Source organism: Phyllobates terribilis, unplaced genomic scaffold (genome assembly GCF_046119375.1).
Source record: "Phyllobates terribilis strain yellow unplaced genomic scaffold, ASM4611937v1 Scaffold_11__3_contigs__length_659146591, whole genome shotgun sequence".
NCBI lineage: Eukaryota > Metazoa > Chordata > Amphibia > Anura > Dendrobatidae > Phyllobates > Phyllobates terribilis.
The window spans coordinates 207,244,564-207,259,568 of record NW_027362771.1 but is presented as its reverse complement, the minus strand read 5'-3'; the positions used below and the strand labels follow the sequence as shown (position 1 = coordinate 207,259,568).

At 42.3% G+C, this 15,005-nt stretch overlaps 1 protein-coding gene across 3 annotated transcripts in view; it reads right to left on the bottom strand.

Annotated features, from left to right (window-relative positions):
* Positions 1–12,460: 12,460 nt before the first annotated feature.
* Positions 12,461–15,005, bottom strand: part of PNPLA8 (patatin like domain 8, phospholipase A2) — a 71,849-nt gene continuing 69,304 nt past the window's right edge. For all 3 annotated transcript variants that reach the window (XM_073651986.1, XM_073651984.1, XM_073651985.1), the window contains one exon: positions 12,461–13,806. In XM_073651986.1, coding sequence (XP_073508087.1) covers positions 13,532–13,806 — 275 coding nt within the window. In that variant the 3' untranslated portion in view covers positions 12,461–13,531. The remainder of the gene's footprint in view (positions 13,807–15,005) is intronic.

The following is a 15,005-nucleotide window of genomic DNA, read 5'->3' as shown; positions in this document are numbered from 1 at the left end:
TTCCATATATTGTTCTTGAAAATGGACCTTCTTCTGTTTGTGTCCACCAATGTAACATTTTTTTTTATTGAGGGATTTTCGCTTTAAAAACCATGTTTTCTATACATTTTCTTTGCTAGTAGATAATAATATCAGACAATCCAGCACCTTTTAGAGTTATTGATTCTTGACTACAAGAATTTTCCTGTATTTTTGATCGAGTTAGGTAAGGATTTCTCGGTAAACAGTACATGGCATGTTTCCTGTTGCCTTTCGTCGAGCAGCTGTTTGCTCCACTTTGACTTCATTCCCTCCGGTAATACTGTTGATGAAAGTAATGTTTACAAATTCAAGGAATCCATTAAAAAGAGTGGGCTATTTCTGTTTCATGCAGACTGTGTAGGTTTTGTTGGCTTCTCTCGTACATTATACATTTTATTTACTAGGCACTGCTTCTCCTGGTGAAGTGAATTATGTGCTTTAAGTGGATCACAGCTATTGATTTGTTAAAGCATTTACAAATTATAACTTCTCCAGGGATATAGTTTTCTTTTAGTGAAAAAAGCTATGCATTTCTTGGTCAAGAGCATAGTACTCATGTGCATACCTTGTTGCACCAGCAAAAGTACAGCTATATACATGTGTTACCGCAGCTACATTTTAGAATGGATGCTTCATGCAAAATATGAAAAGTTCTTACAGTGCCCATTCTTTCATAGAGAACTCATTTTCACAACAGTGATACCCACCCATCAAATGTCATATTCAGTCATATCTATGCTGAAAACAGTCCACAAAAGTATTAGACTCCCATTCATATTTTGGAAATAATCAAGTTAAAATACTTGGTTTCAAACTAATGAAATAAAGAGAAAGTCAGCAAAGACATAAAACAGATTGATATTTACTATCAACTTCTCCCTTATTAAAGTGAATCTTATTTTAATACCACCATATAGTTCAGAAATAAACCAGCTCCATCAGTAGGGGAAACATAAAATGGACACCCAGCTGCAATGGCCATAATCAGGGCTAGCTCTGATTATGATCGTTTAACCTCTTAGCTGCTGTAGACAGTAGTGGTTGCGACATCTAAGGAGTCTGACAGAAGAAAGGTTCTCCCTTTGTCACTCAACCAGTACACCCAGAGAGAACCAGTAGACTCACAATGCCAAAACTTTATCATGGCAGCAGGTGCATTATAGAGTCCCCAAAGGGAGGGCCTAATAGGATGCCTGTCAGCACAATACACTGCACTACATAACTAGCACAGTAGATTTTGTAAAGCATCCAAGTATAGCATGTTTAAATACCCCTGTGGGACTAAGAATAAATCATGGAAAAAAATATATAAAATTACACACAGCATTTTTTTTCTATGACATGCAATATAAAACAATGCCATTATTTATTCTCCATTGTAAAATACCCAGAAAAATAACAATGCTGATTTTTTTATACCCTGCCTGCCAAAAAAAATGGAATAAAATGTGATCAGAGTTGTTTGTAGCCCAGAATTGTATAATGAAAAACAAGTCCTTCACCAAAAAAGTCATTATGCAGCTATGTCACTGGTAAAATAAAAAGGCTTTGGATTTCTTTATGATCCCTCAATTTTCAATGGATACCGCTGATGGATGGGTCTAATCACATGCTCCTCTATTAGCAGATATAGCTGAGGAGTGGAGCGACATGGAGACAGACTGACTGTACAAAATAAGGGTCTTCTGAGAGGAAGACATTGGCATTGAACCTGTAATAACTATATATGAATAACTGGTTTATAGTGCAATGATAAAGAAGACACTGTATATATTTAAAAAAGTGGTCTCTGGCCAATATAAAGATTATGAAATTGATTAGCATACAAGTTTGGACATAGCATACAAGCAATGGTTTTCCTAGTTGAAATGTGCACATTGCAGATACAGACTGAAGGCAGCAAAACCACAAGTGGGCGCATATGGAAAAAATGGGCTGATTCAGAATTTTTTCCCCCTTTTTTGTTTAGTTTTCTATACTTTTTGCCCTGCTTTTCATTTGTGCCATATTTATCTTTTCAGTCGTGCCTTTTTTAAAGTCACTTTTTTGTGTGTTTTTTTTTTTTAGTCCGCCATTATTGGTGGGATTTAGACTTTCCTAATATTTTCACCTGATTCATAATTTGCAACTCTTCGAAAAGTTACATTTTTTTTGCGTAAATGTACTTCACTCCCCCTTGGAGTGATTATATGCAAGTCATACTTTTTTGTGCAATTTTGCAAATCATGTCACTATTTACACTAAAGGTCACAAAGTTAAAGAAAACCATAAAGATGATTTTTGACTTTGTGTAAAATTCATGAACTGCGTGCTCCATTTTGAAGAATTGGGCACAAAAAGTGTCAACGAATACCGTAAGACAAAAAAGAAAAGTGACTTAAAAAAAACAAAAACTGCAAATGATGAATCTGAGCCAACGAATGAAAAAAAAAAACAAGTGTGAAACAAACCAGAACAGATGTTAAACCTTAGAATACTCAAAGTATCTTCTATTCTGATGATCGCCTTACATGCCCTTGGCATTCTCTCAAGGAGCTTCATCAGATAGTCACCTGGAATAGCTTCTAATGAATAGGTGTGACTTGTCAGGAGTTCATTTGTGGAATCCCTGGCCTTCAGAAAGTGATTGTGACTATCCGGTGTGTTTCACTCTTTTACGGAGGCAGCGTTAGTACACAATTTCTTACAGTGCTGAGCCCTATTCCACAACTGTTTTGAGCCAGAATATAGCAAGAACTACGGAACTAAGTAAAAATAAACAACTGTCCATCTTTCACCTGGACAACCTGACTAGCCTGATAAAGTAGGTCACCATTTCCTTCCCTATAAAGGCTCATTCATACTTCAGTTTTTCATGTACGAATGTTATCTATTTTTTCACGGATAGCTCTTGTAACTATAATAATCCATGAGACTATTCACATGACTGATTTTTTCCTTGGACCAAGGAGAGTGGTCCGTACAAAATCATGGAGACATATTCGATACTGATCTGAGTGTCAGGATCCAAATCGGAAATGCAAGTCTATGGGTCAGTGAAAAAAAATCTGACATCATTCAGATACCATACATCTGCTATCCATTTTTCACTGACTGATGAGAAAAAAAAAAGTTTCTCCACCTTTTCCTATCAGTGATAAAAACTGATGAAAGTCTGATGAAAACGGACCGTTTTTCTCGTATGCCTTAACCTGATGTCTGATTGAGGCCTTACCCTGTAGATTGTAAGCTTATGAGGGGAGAGCACCCTTCCCCTACCCTCTGTACCAGTTTTTTTTTATGTATATGTATATAACCATTTTCACATGAACAGTTCCATGGAATTGTGTTTAAAAATAAATAATATTAATAAAAGTATCTTGAAGTAACACTCGTGTCTTGATGTAGTTCCCATAGCTTCTTTGCTTTCATTCTGCGGTCCAACTCATCACAAACCATCTTAATTTAGTTGGAGTCATGTGATAGTAGAGGCCAGGTAATCTGACACAGCACTCCATTCCTCTCCTTTTTGGCCACAGCCCTAACATGGCCTGGAGGTGTGTTTGGGGCCATTGTTTTGTTGGTCTCACCAAGTTCAAAGCAGATCGGATGGAATGTTGTTGCAGAATGCTGTGGTAGCCATGCTGGGTAATCACCAATAGTGACATCAACAAACCATCCCTACACCATCATACCTTTCCCTACAAGCTGCACAGTAGGCACCACACATGGAAAAAACATTCTCTAACCTTTTATGACTTTTACAAAGACATGGAGGTTGGTACCAAAATTTTCAATTTTTTCCTCATCAGACCAATGATCTAATTTCAAGTCCTTGTGTTGCCTGGCCCAAACAAGTCTTCTTCTTTGCGGTCCTCATTATTGGTCTCTTTGCTGCAAGCATAAAGGCCAGCTTCTCGCAGTATCCTCTGGTTGAGAAGTCTGTTATATCTTGTCTGTGCACCATTTTTAAGGGAAGTTATTTGAGGTGCTGTCAATCTGCAGTTTTTGAGGTTTGTAACGGTGATGAAATTATCCCCTACAGAAGACTTAATTCTTTGTCTTCCATTCCTGTGGCTGTCCTCATGAGAGGCAATTCAATCATAGGGATTGATAGTTTTCATGACTGCAGTTGAGGATACTTTCAAGGTTCTAGCAATTTTTCGGATTGACTGACCCTCATGTTTTAAAATAATGACGGACTGTTATTTCTCGTAACTTAAAGGGGTTTTCCCAAGAACAAAATTAATTTAATCAATAGATCTTGGAATAATAATAAGTTCCACAATTGGATGTGTTAAAACATGTGCCTATGCTGAAATAATCTTACAAATGTGACACTGCTGTGTTCTGTGTAATGTCTGTGTCAGATCATACCACAGCTCCTGGGCAGGTCGGTTGTGGAATACAGCTCAGCACTGTATGGCACGGTGCACCGACAATGCCTCTCCAAAGCACATTTGATGGTTGCAAACACTTTATGAAGGCCAGCAATTCCACAAATGGACTCTTGACTCAGCATACTTATGCCATTGGCTCAGACTAGCATTGTATTCCAAAGGCCATGCGCTATGTGCACTTTATCTTCCAATGTTTTCTGAGTGTCTTTATGTAGATACCAATTGATGAATGAAATTAATTTTAATTATTCATAGTATTCCTTCTGTATATTTTAAATGTGATGTGGGTGTCACTGGAGCCCTTTTTGTAAGTATTTAAAGCCATTTGGTTTGTTTTGCTGGTACCGATGTCTTTGTTACTTGAGAACGGGGCCTATGAGCGCTGTATCTGTTGAGGCTATCAATAAAGGATTCCACCTCTGCATCTTGCAGAGTCAGCTGGTCTTCTGCGCCACTTTCCGTGTTTTCCATAGGAGGTATCCACCAATACCCACTTCCACTCATGAAGCTTCTTTATTAATAATGTCACCTCTTTAAGACATATAGAACAAAATCATTAAGCTTTTCATATTGCACCCCAAATGCTACACTTGAAAAAAACTTAGCCTGATATTTTCATTTGCCATGATTCTAGGTTTTACTAGAATACAGAGATACTGGGTAGTAAAATAGTTACATTATACACTAATATGTAACAGGTACATGAGAAGATGATGTTTTGTGAAGTCTCATTTCAAACACAACTGATTTCCAGAGGACAAAAAATGTCTGTACAGATGGTTTCACCTCATTGTACCGCTCTAGACTGACGTTGCTGAACGCTGATACACAATGTTTAATAGTAACCTTCGTTTTCATGTTTAGCTCATGAATCAATTGATAAAAAGGGGCTTATCTATAGCTATATTCAGTGTAGATTTTCCCATCACTCAGATAGATGACAAATTTGTGCTGATAACGTTCTATGAAGAGGGGAGGTAGACGGAGGAGCTGGAGGCAGACATTGACATTCTACTGCAAGTTCTCCTCTACATTCTTTATATTGTTTTAATTAAATTTGTATTGTGCATATTATTGTATATTGCAATTTAGCATGGTTGCAGTGTTTATATGTCAATGAAGACACATTGTTTGTGTGTTTTCGTGTGAGGGAGCTATAGGAAATAATCTGGTGAAGAAAGGTTTAATTAGCTTTCCAAAGGTTATAGGTGTAGTTTACCACACAGACCTGCAGGACATGACCTATATAGCTGAAGATTTCAGTGTGATCTCCATAGGCAATGACTAAGGATGTTGTGTCAGGAACGCATATGCTATTCCACATTGGATTTTTAACGGACCGTCAATAAAGATGTTATTGTAAGGACACCTTGCTGGATTTCTACATTTTTCCTGCATGTGAACGACTTGTCGTACTACAAGGCTTTATTCGTGCATCAGGGATCCTTGTTCCGTGAGTGAGATGATTATTTATTTTATTTCTCCTGAAATAGGTACAGTTCTCCCTATAAATAATGAAGAACACCTCTTCATGAATCAGGAGCGTCTGACCCCAGGACACCCCCTCATTAAGGCTGGCGTGAACAAGCTTGTCTTCATGAATCAGGCTCTTTATTTTGACATGTTACCACTTTTTAACAATTATACATAATTGTGGAAAATTTAAAAGGTGTTGTCCGGTCCCAAATGATAAGTCTGCAGTTACTCTGTGTGGCTGCAGACTTACCACTGTGAGCTGCGTGGATTCGCTGATTTATGAGCCGGGAACCTGCAGTAGTTTAGAAATTCTTCTGTAACCTATGCCATCAGTATGTTTTGCAACAATAACGTTGCAAAGGTCTTGAGACAGCTCAATGGTTTTCTCACTGCTTTTTTTTTTACAGGTCAGCAGTTGAACCAGCTGATATTTTTCACTATGGGGCAGGATTGTTTTCTAATTGCTAATAAATTTCAGCTGGTTTCATGACTTTCCTTGGCTTTTTGCACTTCTTTACACTTTACTCTGTATCATTTCTCATTATTACGCATACCTTAATTTATGGACAGCTATGGTTTGATTTCTTTGCATGTGTGGATTGGATGGGTTGTTTCTGACGTCTGGTGACAATTTCATGTCAATAGCACCTTTAGGAATAAATTTAGTTAGAAAATTGGTGACTTGTTCAATACTTATTTCATCCGCTGTAGATGTAAGCAACTAAAAGGTGGTTGTCCAATATGCCGACAACATCTTCTCAAGTGCTATATTTCCCATGTAAAACAACAGCAGCCTATACTCCACTCCAGTGACATTCCAGCGATATCAGCGCTTGGTCTCTCGGGGATTAAATTACGTTCTGTCATGTGAACCCTGCACCCTATCATTGGTCGCTACACCCTCACTTCCTTTGGATAAAACTTACATTCGGAGGAAGTCAGAGCAGCAACAGCTCTCACATAGTCCAAGTGTCAGTTTCGTCCAAAAGAACTGAGTGTAAAGCGGACGATGATTGGGAGCAAGGTTCACATAACAGAACGCAAGCCCCGAGCTCACGTGGCAATATAAAGTCATGAAAGCCCAGTGGAACCAGTCGCCGATGTAGCTGGAACTGTTCTAGCACAGGAGGAGAGTATAGGCTGTTATTTTACTTGAGTGATTCTAGCAGCTGAGAAGGGGTTGTCCAAGTAGAAGGCAACCCTTTTAAAATGGTGTGGTTATGCCAAATTTATTTGTAACCACAATGCTTTATTCACTGTGTAGTGATCTGGAATCCCTACAAGTCGAGCCCAATAGGCTAGAGCTACATTCTGTAGACCACTGGACTCAAACTTTATAACATCCCCTGCTTGATCACTGTTTGCTCATAGCTAGTGTTGAGCATTCCGATACTGAAATATCGGGTATCGGCCGATATTCGCGGTATCGGAATTCCGATACTTAATTCCAATACTTTTAGAATATCGAATACCGGAATCGGAAGTTCCCATAATGCCTGCGCTCTGCAGTGTCTCTGAAGGATGACAAGCTGGATGGCAGCGCTCAGCTGCGATCCAGCCTGTCATCAGAATGCCATCCCAGCGTAGGAAAATTCTCCTGATTGTTTAAAAGCCGGCGGGCGGTAAAAAGCCGCCAGCTTTTAAACAATCACACAGCCCCATACTGCTTCCCCGCAGCCTCCCACCCCGATCCTCCGCTCCCCTCGCCACCTCCCATCCCGATGGTAAGTTAGGACCGGGCGGGGAGCGCAGCACCAAGGAGCGAAGGACCCGGGTGGGGAAGCCGGCAGTGAAAAGACTTCACCGCCGGCTTTCCTGTTCTGTGCTGCGCTTTCCCGCCGGTTATTTCAAATGAACAGCTGAGGTATCAGGTGATGCCGATCAGCTGTTCATTTGAAGTAGCCGCGGTGACCTCAGAGGGTTCATGTGAGTTCATGCTTGACTGCATGAACTCACATGAACTTTCCCACGGCCGCACAGGTCAGCCTCACCTCGCAGACCATCAGACCCATCATGATTGGTGTGTGCGCGGTGTCTGCGGGATGTGTGCGCGGGATGTGTGCAGGCAGACATAGGCCGATGTGACACTACTACTCCCATCGGCCTATGTCTGTCCCCCGTCCACTCGTGCCAGCAGGATCAGCTTGATGGGAGCAGTAGTTCCCATCAGCCTGATCCTGCTATTTAAACTGCCCCATGTGTTATTTTTGCCCCTATAAGTGTTTTTTTAGGCCCCCATATATATTTGTTTTTGGTCCCCAATAAATTTTAAATACATTTCATTGGTGGCCAGTGGTTACCTAAAATAAATTAGTTCATACATTACCTGTCCCCGCCGATCGCCACCAAAAATAAAGTAAAAAATAAAAAACTACACCTATACTCACCTAGACACCTAATTCCCCGAAGCCATTGATCTCCTGTCATAAAATATAAAATAATAAACCACAACCTTATCCTTACCCCTCCGTAGTAGTCCACGAGTGTCCCACGAAGATCTCCAGTTTAGAGCAGCCACATAAAATGTGACCGCTCTGAACCGCTGCCGCCGCTAGAATGACAGCATAAGCGGGTTCGCCGGAGTTCAGGCAGCGCTGCTCCGGATAGTTCCTTTACGGCCCTGCTGTACCGTGAGAAATTCCCACGGTACAGCAGTGCCGTAAAGGAGGTCTCCGGAGCTGCGCTGACTGAATGCACTCCGGTGACCTCAGTAAGTGGCTCCCGCTGCCGGGAGCGGACGTGTTCCCGGCAGTGTGAGCTTACAGCAGCCATGCACAGCTGTCACCATCTCCAGATGTGACAGCTGTGCATGGGAGATCAGCACAGGAACGTGGACAGGCAACTATTTTTTTTTTAGTAAACTAAGAATTAAATAAAATGGTGTGTTTTATTTCAAATAAATTATTTTTTTCTGGGTGTAGTGTGTTTTTTTCTTTTTAACACTTTGTAGGTTAGTACTGGGGGTGTCTTATAGACGCCCATCATTACTAACCTGGGCTTCATGGCAGCTGGCGCTGACATGAACCCCACCACTATTACCCCCTGCCACCGCACCAGGGCAGCGTGGAAGAGCGAGGCTAAGTGGCAGAATTGGCACATCCTATGGATGCGCCATTTCTGGGGCGGCTGACGGCTGGTGTTTCTAGCGTGGGAGGGGGCCAATATTCATGGCACCCTTCCTGGGCTATTAATATCAGCCCCCAGCTGTCTGCCTAGCCTTTGCTAGCTATTAAAATAGGGAGGACCCCACGTCATTTTTTTTTGGGGGGGGGGGGGTGTCTCCCATTTTAATAGCTAGTAAAGGCTAGGTATTCAGCTGGGGGCTGATATTAGCAGCCTGGGAAGCTCCATGGGTATTACCCCCTTCCCAGGCTTCAAACATCTGCCCCAGCTGTCTGCTTAACCTCCGCTAGAGACTAAAATTATGGAGGATCCCATGCCAATTTTTTTTTAATAAATCCTTTATTTTAACACTAAATGACACTTGAGGGGTTAATAAAGATGCAGTCCCTAAATTATTATTTATTTTTTAATTTTTCCCAAAAATTTTGACATGGGCTTTGCCATATTTTTGTATGCCAGCCAGGTACAGCATCCAGGAACGGGCTGCCCCCAACTCCCAGCTGCCTATTTGTACCTGGCCGGACACAACAATATAGGGAAGCCCTTTTTTTTTTATTATTTCATGAATTTCATTAAATAAGTAAAAAAAAAAAAAATTTGTGGGGCTTCGCCCTATTTTTGTGTCCAGCCAGGTACAACTAAGCAGCTGGGGACTGGAATCCACAGCGCAGGGTGGCCCAAGCTTTGTGGGCCCCCACCGGCTGCGAACTGCAGTCCGCAGCCACCCCAGAAAATGTTGCGTTCATAGAAGCGCCATCTTCTGGCGCTGTATCCAGCTCATCCAGGGCCCTGGTGCGGTGGCTCACTGGGTAATAAAGGGGTTAGGGCCAGCTTGGTATTATCAGCTGGCCCCAAGCCCGAAATTCATGGGGTCACGCCAATATTAGACATAATATTAGCTGATAATACCAAGCTGGCCCTAACCCCTTTATTACCCAGTGAGCCACCGCACCAGGGCCCTGGATGAGTTGGGTACAGCGCCAGAAGATGGCACTTCTATGAACGCGCCATTTTCCGGGGTGGCTGCTACTGCAATTTGCAGCAGGGTGGGGGGGGGGGGGGGGGGGGCATAAAGCTTGGGCCTCCCTGCGCTGCATATTCCAGCCCCCAGCTGCCTAGTTGTACCTGGCTGGACACAAAAATAGGGCGAAGCCCCACGTATTTTTTTTTTTTTTAATTATTTCATGAAATTCATGAAATAATTAAGAAAAAAAGGGCTTCCCTATATTGTTGTGTCCAACCAGATACAAATAGGCAGCTGGTGGTTGGGGGCAGCCCGTTCCTGCCTGCTGTACCTGGCTGGACACAAATATAGTGCGAAGCCCCACGTCAATTTTTTTAAAATTATTTCAGGAAATTCATGAAATAATTAAAAAAAAAAATACGTGGGGCTTCGCCCTATTTTTGTGTCCAGCCAGGTACAACTAGGCAGCTGGGGGCTGGAATCTGCAGCGCAGGGAGGCCCAAGCTTTCTGGGCCCCACAAGCTGCAAATTGCAGTCTGCAGCCACCTCGGAAAATGGCGTGTTCATAGAAGCGCCATCTTCTGGCGCTGTACCCAACTCATCCAGGGCCCTGGTGCGGAGGCTCACTGGGTAATAAAGGGGTTAGGGCCAGCTTGGCATTATCAGCTGGCCCTAAGCCCGAAATGCATGGGGTCACGCCAATATTATACATGACCGCCATGAATTTCTAGTAAAGTATTTAAAAAAAAAAAACACAACACCCAGAATAAAGTCCTTTAATTGAAATAAAGACACAATTCTTTATTGTTCTAAATTAAACCATACTTACCATCACGCCCATTCCAGCTGAAGCCAACGATCTCCTGCAATAAAAGAAAAATAATAAAGCAACATCATCCTTACCTTTCGATGGTTCCCAGGACAGCTCCAGCTCTGCTACATCGAGATGACAGGCTGGATGGTAGCCGAAAGCTGCCATCCAGCCTGTCATCCCGCGGACACTGAGAAGCGCAGGCATGCTTGCGCTCCTCAGTGTCAGACTGTGACGGCATCCCGATGAGCCGAGTCTCTAACGCTCACCGCATGCGCAGGAGAATTCTCCCACGCTGTCAGTGACGTGCATGAGGTGAGCTGAGTTCATTGTCGGCTCATCTTTATGCCGTCACAGCCGGACACTGCAGAGCGCAAGCATGCCTGCGCTTCTCAGTGTCCGCGGGATGACAGGCTGGATGGCAGCTTTCGGCTGCCATCCAGCCTGTCATCTCGATGTAGCAGAGCTGGAGCTGTCCTGGGAACCATCAAAAGGTAAGGATGATGTTGCTTTATTATTTTACTTTTATTGCAGGAGATTGTTGGCTTCAGCTGGAATGGGCGTGATGGTAAGTATGGTTTAATTTAGAACAATAAAGAATTGTGTCTTTATTTCAATTAAAGGACTTTATTCTGTGTGTTTGTGGTTTTTTGTAACTTTGACTATGGGGTTAGTAATGGGGGAGTCTTATAGACGCCTCTCCATTACTAACCTGGGCTTGATGTCAGCTGGCATTATAAGCTGACATCAACCCCAGCCCTATTACCCCACTGCCACCGTTACAGGGCAGTGGAAAGAGCGAGGCTAAGTGCCAGAATTGGCTCATCCTATGGATGCGCCATTTCTGGGGCGGCTGACGGCTGGTGTTTCTTGCCTGGGAGGGGGCCAATACTCATTTCCTGATATCGGAAGGTATCGCTCAACACTACTCATAGCTCATCATGAAGACGTACATTCCGGGTAGTGTAAGCTTAACACTAGATTCTGTCCACTATTTTCATGTAAGTAACTCCAAGAATGCAATACAGCAGACTGACTTGTATTATAATAGCTCAACTAAGTTGGTAACCAATTCTGTTGGAATCTGAATTGAGCAATAAAGCGCACCTGTCAGCAGGATTGTACTCCGTAAACTACATACATGTCAGGTGGGCGACATTACACTGCTTAATATGATACCTTGGTTGATGAAATCCGTCCTGTGCTTCCGGTGTAATCTTTACCTTCAGTTTGGAGATAATGATATACTCGTGCTCCGGGGCGGCCTGTGTGTGGGGGGGGGGGGGAACTCTATCTGGTGCTCTGCTTACATATTCACCTGTATGCTCTTATGACAGCTCACATATCGTTCACTGACAGGCCTCCTATTTCACATAATGCATCTAGTAGTGCAGGGCTAGGTAAAATAGGAGGAAGGTCAGTGAAGACCCAGTGACATTTCAGAAGAGCATACAGATGAATATATAAGCAGAGCACCAGATAGAGCGCCCCCCACAGGCCGCCCCAGAGCACGAGCATATCATTATCTCCAAACTGGAAGTAAAGATTACACAAGAACCACAGGACGGATTTCCTCAACCAAGGTATCATTTTAATCAGTGTAATGTCACCAACCTCTTAAGGTATAAGAAGTAATGCACAGTTTATCAGCATAGGTAGGTAAGTAAAACAACTGATTTACACAACTTATTATGCAAATTATTTTTATGTATTCAACTGGAAGATGAATTTCAGCAGTGAACCTCCACTTTGTCATATAATTCTAAGAAAAAAATGTCATTGTGTGCATGTAAACCAATTTAACAACATAACTTGTGCACAATAATTGCACTCCTTTAAATTTGGTGGCAGATAAGGTGATGTTTTTAGTGCACTTATCTCTAGACAGGATGGAGGCAAGGACGGAAATCAATATTTCAATTTACAGGGAACGAGTCATCATGGAACTACTGTGCAATCTATGGACAGTATGTTATAAGGCAAGACAAATTGATAAATAGGATTGTGGAAAAAAGATTCAGTATAAGTTGTATTAATTTAATTCCCTGCTCATTCTAAGCTTAACAGTCAAGTGAGCGGTCCTAATCATTAATTGACTTACTTTCCTGTATAAAGTATGCACACAGATAGGTGTCAATCACTGATTAGGGCCCTATTAAATGACAGATTCCATTAAATAAATAATCTATAAACCTAAACCAAGCATATTAATACAAGTCAAATAAAACTGTAAAAGTAAGGAATATTTATACTATGTACATTTCTTTTCTCAAATGCAGTATCCATTAATAGAAATTGGAGAATTGATTAGCAGGAATCTGCTCCGTCGGCCAGGTCCGTACTCTGTGACTGTTGCATGGCAGCCCTGCAAATCTCCTAAACTCCCGCCATTCCCAGATCTTCTTTTGATTATCCAGACTGGCGCGACGTTGTGTGTGTCATAGCTCGGCTCATCTAAAGAAGAGCCAGGGAATAAGATTTGCCTCTCGTCCAGTGGTCACAGGTTATTGACCTGGTCAATGGACCAAAGCCCTATTAATCAATTCTCCCATCTCTATCCATCAATGTAAAAATCTGTTTAAAATGAAGTATTTCTATCCCTCTGGCTTCACATTAAGCTTGAAGAGGAACAATTACAGAAGCTTCATTCACAATGATCCCTTTACCTCTTGGCTACAAGAGAAGATGTAAACGGCACACAAGAGATGTGCTGACTGATAATGGACATATAGACCACTGTCATACATGGTTGCAACTCTACAGCTTGGAGAGGAGTGGCAAGCCATCATACATATCCACTTTTAATTTAGTCCAGTCACAAATCTGCTGGAATGTGGTTCTGTCCTGCTTCAAGACTTTCGCAGCTTTCTTGAGTTTTTCTTCATTTCGCTCTAGATAGTTCTGGCCATCCGACAGTAGCTGACTGAGTTTTTCCTTGCGGTTTTCATCAAGTGATATGTCTTCACTCATGATTGGGTTGAAGCGGAAATAGCTGTCTGGTGGTAGCAGAGCATCCAGTGTTTTGTGTACCTCTGTATAGTATTAAAAAACAAAAATAAAACAAATTGCATAATTATAAAACTAGTAGTTAGGTTGATGCTATTTACTTTTTATCCAAAGTTCATTACAGGGCCTGTCTAAGAGCAGTTTCTGACAGGCAGGGCTGGACTAGCCATCGGGCAGATCTGGCAAATGCCAGATGGGCTGGTCCAGCGGTATAGAGCACTGATTGCAACATTTAACAATATCTCAGGACCAAAATACTTTTAACACCGGCTCCCTGCTCCATCACTTCAGGAAGACAAAGGCTACTTCCCTCGTCATGCTTGTGTCAGGCGGAGCAATGATGTCACTGTACCACTCTACCCTTGCTGGCTCACTACAAGACAAGATAGAAAAGGAGATCAAGCCTGCGGTGGACAGGAAGCCTGGATTAGGGAAGTATAAGTTTTTTTAGGGACATCATACTGTGTAGAGCACTGTGAGGGTCAGTACTGTGTATAGGGAAGCTGTGCAGCCATCATACTGTATGGCGGACTGTGGTGAACATTATACTATGTGGGAGCTGTGGTAACCATAATACTGTGTGGAGCCCGTGGTGACCATCATACTGTATGGAGGGCTGTGGAGGTCATCATTCTATCTGGTCGATGGGGGCTATCATTCTGTGTGTGGAGCCTATGGGGTACTGTGGTATTACAGTGTGGGGCATCATACTGTGTAGGTGGAGGAATGTGTGCACATCATTCTGTGTGGGGTAATTTTTGGGGGCATCATATTCTAAGAGGGCCATGAAAGAGGTTTCATAGTTGGAAAGAACACTAAGTGGCTTCAATAGGGGCACAATAACTAAATGCCATGAATACAAATAGATTAGCTAATAACATTTTTTTGCAGGAGTATGGCGACTTCCATTTTTCCAGAGTTGTTCCTTTGAACTGTGTGAATGGCAGTTCCAGAGATGGGGCCTGCTGCATCCTGTAGTGCATTAGTATTGTGACCTGGTGTTGGTAAATACAGCTAGCTTTTTTTGCCATTCCATAGTTTTGCTGCATGGCAGCCTTGCGGCGGTGAAAAAGGTTAAAAGATAACAATTTGACGCTGAGGCGCAGTAGATCATACAGAGCGGAAGCGTCTTGGTGCAAGGGTGATGCCATGGAACTCATCTTCTGACTGTACATGGCTCCAGCTGCACAATCAAAACAGTTTAGCACACATTATGAGCTTTTCT